This window comes from Pteropus vampyrus, unplaced genomic scaffold, assembly GCF_000151845.1.
Source record: "Pteropus vampyrus isolate Shadow unplaced genomic scaffold, Pvam_2.0 Scaffold286, whole genome shotgun sequence".
Taxonomy (NCBI): domain Eukaryota; kingdom Metazoa; phylum Chordata; class Mammalia; order Chiroptera; family Pteropodidae; genus Pteropus; species Pteropus vampyrus.
Window position 1 is genome coordinate 450449 of NW_011889067.1, and position 7855 is coordinate 458303.

The 7855-nt window shown below is 44.3% G+C and overlaps 1 protein-coding gene across 3 annotated transcripts in view; it reads right to left on the reverse strand.

Moving 5' to 3' along the window:
• The window catches only part of ADAMTSL3 (ADAMTS like 3), a 111311-nt gene that overhangs the window by 53813 nt on the left and 49643 nt on the right, over positions 1-7855 (reverse strand). For all 3 annotated transcript variants that reach the window (XM_023520971.1, XM_023520972.1, XM_023520973.1), the window contains exon 6: positions 5775-5849. In XM_023520971.1, coding sequence (XP_023376739.1) covers positions 5775-5849 — 75 coding nt within the window. The remainder of the gene's footprint in view (positions 1-5774; positions 5850-7855) is intronic.

Here is a 7855-nt window from a genome sequence, read left to right on the forward strand (position 1 = left end):
ATATGTATATACATATAGATATATATATCTATCTGTATATATAGATATATATAGATATAAATGATATATATATGATATATATAGATATGAGATAGTTATTAGTCCAAGTAAAGCTATATTATTCCTTTCCTCACCCATTCAGAAGCTCTTAGTCCTTTCTTTAGACAAAATCACAATGAATCTTGAATTTTTCTAAACCTTTTATTTTGATACGATGACAGATTCACAGGAAGTTGCAAAAACAGCGGAGAGGTCCTGTGTATCTTTCATCCAGTTTTACCCGACTGTGGCATCTCATGTAACCATGGCACCGTATCAATACCAGGAAACACTGACATCGGTATCCTGGGCCCTCCAGGCCTGTGCCACGCGTCACTGCAATCACACGTCACCTCCACCACCACACAACTTTCCTGTCACCCTAAAGACCGCCCCCCGGGATGCTACCCCGTGCTTCTCATTTGCTTTCACTCCAATGGAAGTGCTTCCGCACGCTCTGCGGAAAAGCGATCGCCGGTCGTTTCCACGTACGATTCCTCCTTTATTTACATCTCTTTCTTTCTTTCCCCCTTCCTTTTCCTCTCTCCTTTTGTAAATGTCACCGTACTTGGCGGGCCTGGTGAGAGTGAGAGAGGCAGTCAGCTCGGGCCTCGGCGCTCTCCCCGGCTCACTGCTCGGGATTTTCACCGCCACGCTTCCAAGAGGAAGAGCCAGGGCAGACGATTCCCCAGGTCCTGTCCGACCGTGCAGCCTGCACTGGAGTCATTGGTGTTCAGAGTTTCTTTATCCAGCTCAAACATAGGACACGACAGAACCCCGAACTCCACGTGGTCTCAAACTTAAAAATGGGGAGCTGGTAAAACACCAGCACACGGCCCCACGTTTGGAACAGCAATCCACACGCTGCTGTGCTTCTGGCGGTGTTCCTCTGCAGGAATGCGAGCACCCAGGACAGACGGCGTGACCGGCACAGGAGACATCTCCCATTATCCCTGGCAGGCAGGCTGGGGAATTTTCTGGGAAGATTCAAAGGTTGGACATGAGCTCCTTGATCTGCAGGAGTCATTAGTGGTCAAAGAATAATGCTGGCGACTCCTAGACACACAAAACCCCAACCACTTTGGCGCTGGAATCCACGACCACAGTAGATTTTTAGAAAGTGTCAGATTAAATTCATTTCCTAGTTCCAATGAAGATATAAAACTGAGTGTCATAAAGTGAGTTGTCAGTAAAAATGAGATGGGAAACTGGAGGTAGTAAGAAGGCCCCCCCAGATTGGATGAATTAGCCCTCTAAAGTAACAGAGGGAAAACGGTCAGCATTCAGGAAAGTAACAAAACACAAAACGAAGTGGGCCAAAATCCGAGAGAAGGCAGGCAAAACACCAAGTTTCTAGGCTGGGGTCTGGCCCGAAGCGACTCGGCTGGATTTAAGCAGCGTGCAGTGGATTCCACGGCTGTGTAGCTGCCTTACCGCCACGCTAACCCTCCGGGTCACGGCTTGCCAAGTTTCGCCCGACGTGGCACTCTCGCAGGGGTGTGTGTGGGGGGCGGGGGGCGGGTGTGTGTCAGAATCTGGGAAGAAGGAACGCAACGTACGACACCCCTCCTCCACACCGAAGGCCAGCGCGGCTGTTAAGTTTCCTTTGGTGCTTTGCTTTTCCGTGTCACGTCTGTCTCGTGATTCCCGCAGCGCCCGAGACCCTTGGCGACGAGGATCTACGTGAGAAGGCGAGGAGGAAAACCAGTTTTCGGCTGCGGGTGACGCCCACGCCACTCCTCCACCCCTGCACCACGTGCTGATCGTCAGAGAGCTTCATGCCAGTTCTTTCGCGAGGCTTCCAGCTCTCTGGGTCACAGACCCTGGTCACAGGTAAGAGGTAGAAGAGGCAGGTGTTCTGACATCCATTGTGTACAGGGGTCGAAAAGGGGAGAATAAAGACCGGTGCAGTGATTTGATGAAGGTGGAGTTTGCAGCTGCAAATAATTCTGAGAATGTGGCTTAACAAGGCCACGGTGACAAATCCGCAGGACGAGGATTTGTGACAAATCCGCAGGAGCTCACCAAAAGGTGTCCTTTTTGTGGACGGCAAACCTGCTCCTCTGCGGTGCCTGTGCTTCTTAAAATAAATGACAGAAAAGGAGTTTGCGGACGTCGACAATTCAGATGACGCGCTGCCCTACGGGTACATTTGGGAAGCTTTTATTAATTTCGGGCACCCATTCTCACGGACTTACTGCAGCCCTGTGTTGTGACAACGTGTGACTCGTGGCTCGCGACAGCTACACATGCACCCCCTTCGGTTCTTCGAGCTTTCTCTGACCCCTCTGTGGTTTCTGCAGCAGAACAGCTAATGCAGAGTGGAGACCCCCCAGGAAGCCTACAAACGCCCCACGACTGTGAAGGGTTCCGCAGTGTTTTGCAGTGCTGCCCACGGCTGACTTCCTTCTCCTCTCTAGGCTAAGGATGGTTGCAGACGACAGCTAACGAAGAGACACGTCGCCTCGAACAGGTAAAAACAGAATCAGAAACCAAGACCCTCTGAAATCTCCAAATCTTCCCAACTCAAGTCTACATGGACGTCTTTCACTATTTTGATCCACATTAGTTATTTTTCAAAGAAATGATGACTGACGGATGATTGATGCTTCTAACTGCTTCCAGCTGCAGGGCTTGCACTGAGAACGATCAGCCCAGACTTCTTTCCAAAGGCACAAAGGTCATGCTAACCAACCCCGAGAGGTCTTCCTTAAATTCCGAGAGGGCCCCGGGAAGCGCTGTTGTAAATGCATCACACTCGAGCTTACAGCGGAGTCGTACTTTACGGCGTGTGTGCACTTACTCAGCATTCGTCACCTTCGATTGGTCATGACACAGCATCCACGTTTGCATGTATACACCTCCATCTGTGGTCATCAGACAAAGACTTAGAGGACCCCCCCAAAAACTTCTTCCAATCGATAATGGAGGTTTTCCGCTCGTGGCATCGTGGCTTCTCAGGTTTATTGCTAGTGAAATGTTTAATGCTGGTTTTGCTACAGCAATATCTCTTTTGTGGGACCCTCCGGTAGCTTCTATTCTTGAAGGGGTACACTGCCGGGGACTCTGGGGCTGTGTGCTTGCTGGAATGCCGGGGGCCAGACTGAGGGACGTGGCTGGGAAGTTTAGGTCTGGACACTAGGATGTTCAGATCTGCACTAGGATCTGCGGCAGGTAAGGTGGACGTCCTGTAGTTAAATTTCACTCCGCAGTGAAGAGACTGACATCAACGTCACTGGCTGTTTTCGGCCCTTAATCCCGCCTTTTGGAGGGCTGTGGTCCAGGCAGATCTTAAAAGAATGATTTATCACTGCAAAACAAGCTGGATTTCAGGACTCTAACTTTGTTAAAAATAAGAATCCAACAACTAGCTGTATCAATCAAGAAAATGAAACGGCTTTATAGTTAGATGACCAGAAATGTTAAGTCCTTTGCAAACAAACAGCGCTGTGCACCACTTCGAGTCGACTGTGAGACTTCTCAGAAGGAGACGTATCCTAAGCGACAGATCTGTCACCTTCGGAGAGAGGGAAACATTTCTGAACTCTGTTCTTGAGACAGTGCCAGTTTCGAGCATAGAGTTATGTTTAATATGCCGGAACATATATATGCATGTAAATGAATGTCACGCTTCAAAGTAGTCACCTTTACTTATTCTGTTGACCGTCCACTTATTCTGTTTACAGAACCTATACAACTTTTTCTGGAGCTGAATTTTTTGGGAATTGCCTTTCGTAGCATGAGGAAAAACAGGCCCAGTCACGGCATATAGTTTGCTTTTTAAAACATCTTTTTGATGTCACGTAAAATTCACATGCCACACAAGTCACCCATTTCACGTGTCGTTTCACGGGAGCTATGAAACCATCACGACCACCTATGTTTATAACATTTTCGTCATCCCCAAAAGAAACCCCATGCCCACTAGCGGTCACTTTCCTCATTTCCTCCCAAACCATCCCATCCCCTGGGCAGCCACCCATCTACTTTCCACCTGCGTAGATTTGCCTGCTCTGGACGTTTTCTGTAAATGTGATCACATAATCCCTGGCCTTTTGCAACTTGCTTCTTTCACTCAGGATAAGGCACTCGGGGATCTTCTACCTTGTAGCATGTGTCAGTACTTCCTGCTTCGTTGTAGCCAAATCATGTTCCACATTCGCCACATTTTATTTATTAATTCATCAGTGGATGGAGAGCTGGGCCATTTCGCTTCACGGCTGTTACGAATGATGTTGCTATGAATATGCAGCTCTTCATATTTTTAAATCCCAAATGGTATTTAACAACGTGATCGCTCAAATGATTCACAGCGCTGGGGTCTGAATGATTCTGACCTGTTTTCAAAAACTGAATTGGCGTTTACAAGGAGGAGAGTCGGCAAGAGCCGTGGCCCTTATGCCATTTTTAAAAGCTTTAAAACATGTTTTGTCCCCACAACCACTTTAAGTGTAAGAAATGCAGTGGCAATATAACCCTGGTCACCTTTCCAATGACAGTTTCCAGAGAATAGTTCTGATGCTTCATTGCAGAGAAAGCCTTGAATGAAATGACCATACACGGCTGGCTGGAATCATTTTAGTATTTTCGTTTTTAAAAATCAGTCACACTCTTTCAGTCACAAGACAAATAATAAACTTAAGAGTAAATAAAAAGGCTTTCCAATCACTGTTCACTCCCGCTGTCACAAAGATGTTTCCTGATGGCAAACATTAGATCATAATAAACTACGGAATTTCTCTTGCAAGTTTTCGATCTATATTACTGGTGATCTTAAATATTTTTATTTAAACATTCTAAGATAAACTTTTCTCAAAGGACATTTCTGGTTGGAATATTAGTTGTGGATCCAAAATATGCCAACACATACACACAGACACACGCACACACACACACACGCACGCACACACTTAGAAGCTACCAAAAATGTAAGATGCTTCTGGCCCTGACAAATTTTAGTAATTTAAAAATCTAAGTGGCTCAGGGGGAAAAAATGGCAAAATATGCAGCACTTTTATCCAGTGAACCTTGATTAAAGTGGCTCTAAAATAGTTCTAATAGTGTTTTGTACTTTTTAGAAGAAGAGAAAGCTGAACACAGTAAGCTCCTCCACGACCAGGGGGCCAGTCTTGGCAGAGATCCATTTTCCTTCAAAAAAAGACTAAAGAAGTCCAGCCCGTGGCCACGGGGAGATCTTGAGAGAGAAGGGGACACACTTTGGTATTTCCAGTTCCTTAAGATTCCAAAAGATCAGAAAAATGACGACAGGGGAGATGCCACCTGACTTTGGCCAAAGTCCTCTACCATTTCGCACTCGAGGAAAGCAGTGTCTCCCCCAAGATCGTGATATGTCAGCAGCAAAGCTCACCCTCGTCGGCTACATTCGCTGATACGCTTTTGTGCTTTAAACTTGGTTTTCTGTTCCAAACTGCTGAGACCTCCAGCCCACTCTTGAATCCTAGCGTACGCTCCACGTAAAAATAGCGCACGTCACAACTTGATTTCCTTTCCCGTGACGGGGATTTATCCCAAACTGGTATACCTCCCACTGGAGCATGGAAACAGAAAAATTCAGGGTTTGATCTATGTCCCCACGGATATCATGACTATTTCAGAGTCAATGTCCGTGAGATGTTTGTTGACACGCCCATTAACACAAAGAAAGATAACTTTTTTTTTTTTTGAGAATTAAACTTTCAGGACAGAAAACAAGGCTAAGATTAAATTCAACTTACAGAGATGTGCAGGTCCTTTTGCTGTGATTCTCACACTCCGACTTCCCAAAGGAACGGCAATTACATTTTCTTCTCCTAGGAGTTGATACAAGATGAATGTAAAACTTGCACACTGAAGCCCCATAAAATAAGCAAGTCAATCGGAACGGGGGGCATACAGCTCATAAAGCCTAACCTATTTACTATCATGCCCTTCACACACACACACACACACACACACACACACACACACACACACACACAAAGGTAATTGCACCCTAAAGATCCTGGTGCCTGGTGCTCTTACATATTCCAAAATCAATTTTCATGGCCACATAATAATTCAAGCTCATATATAAAAATTTGTCTCACGTGTCCCCTACTTGAACATTAAACCTGTTACTAAATGACCCCAATACTTTATCAGCAATATAAATTCCTTCGAGTAGACATTTTTCATTTGTTTACCTTCTAGAGAACAATTTTTTTGTATGGAAAAACTCTGGGGTGAAATCGTTTGATCAAAGGATGTCACTATTTGTTGACTGGTTTGTAAGTTTTGATTAAATAAAAACATATGTTTATTATTGAAAATTTGAAAATGCAAATAGGCAAAAAGGAATTAAGAATTATCAAGATGTCCCCTATTATGGGAGGGATTAAACAAATAATGGCACATCCTACTAAAGAATACGGCAAAACTGACAGAAGTAATAAGAAACTATCTGACGTGATGTGGAGAGATTGCCAACATATGTATTGATGAATTAAAAAAAAAAAAACAAGATGAAAAACAATTTATATGGACCGTGATTTCCTGAATAAGACACCAAAAGCACAAGTAACGAATGAAAAAAATAAATAAATAAATGGACTACATCAAAATCAATCTTTTGTGCATTAAAGGACATTACCAACAATGAAAAGGAAACCCATACAATGAAAGAAAATATTTGTGAGTCATGTATCAGATAAGAGGTTCATATCTACAATATACAGAAAATTCTTACACCTCAACACCATCACCAAAAAACCACCCGATTTAAAAATGGGCAAAGGATGCAAACAGGCATTTCTCCAGAGTAGGTAGAGAAATGGTCAATAAGCAAATAAAAACACCCTCAACATCGCTACTCATTATGCAAATGCAATTCGAAACCACAGGGAGATATAATTTCACATATGTTAGGATGACCATCATCAACAACAACAAAAAAATAAAAACTCACTACCCCCCCCAAAAAAAAACAAGTACTGGTCAGAATATAAAGAAATCGGAACCCTTATGGACTGCTGGTAGGAATATAAAATGATTCAACTGCTATGAAAAACATTCCTCGAAATTTAAATATAACCACGATCCACCAATTCCATGTCTGGGTATACACCCCAAAGACTTGAAAGCAGGACTCAAACTGATATTTGCACACTCACGTTCACAGCAGCGCTCTTCACAAGAGCCAAGGGTGGAAGCAACACAAGCGTCCGTCACAGATGAGTGTACGAATTCCACGTGGTCAATATATGTGATGGAATATTACTCAGCCTTAAAAAGGCAGGCAATTCTGACACACACTACATAACATGGGTGAACAGGGACACTGGACATTCCTGCTAAGTGAAATAAGCCAGCCATCAAAGGACCAATGCCGTAGGAGTCCACGTACGGGGGCACCTAGATCAGTTGAGTCCAGAGTGGCAGAGAGTAGAATGCTTTGGTCACCAGGTGCTGGGGAAGGCAGGGATGGGAGGGATTATGCAGAGGGTACAGAGTTTCAGTTCTGGAGATAGAGGGTGGTGATGGCCACACAACTACGTGAATGTACATAATGCCACCAAACTGTACGCTTAAAAGTGGTCAAAACAGTAAATGTTATGTAATGTATATTTAACTACAATAAGAACCTCAGTGCATAGACATATGAATTATTGTGATACTACACATAACTTAGAAAGCTTTCCTGAGCTGAAGATAACTTATTTGGGCAGGTCAACTAGGCTTATCGTTCTCTTACAAAATCTCCGTGAACTTGGGCTATAGGGTCTTTGAGAAGCATTTGTCCTGTGTGACTGTGTGTGTGTGTGTGTGTGTGTGTGTGTGT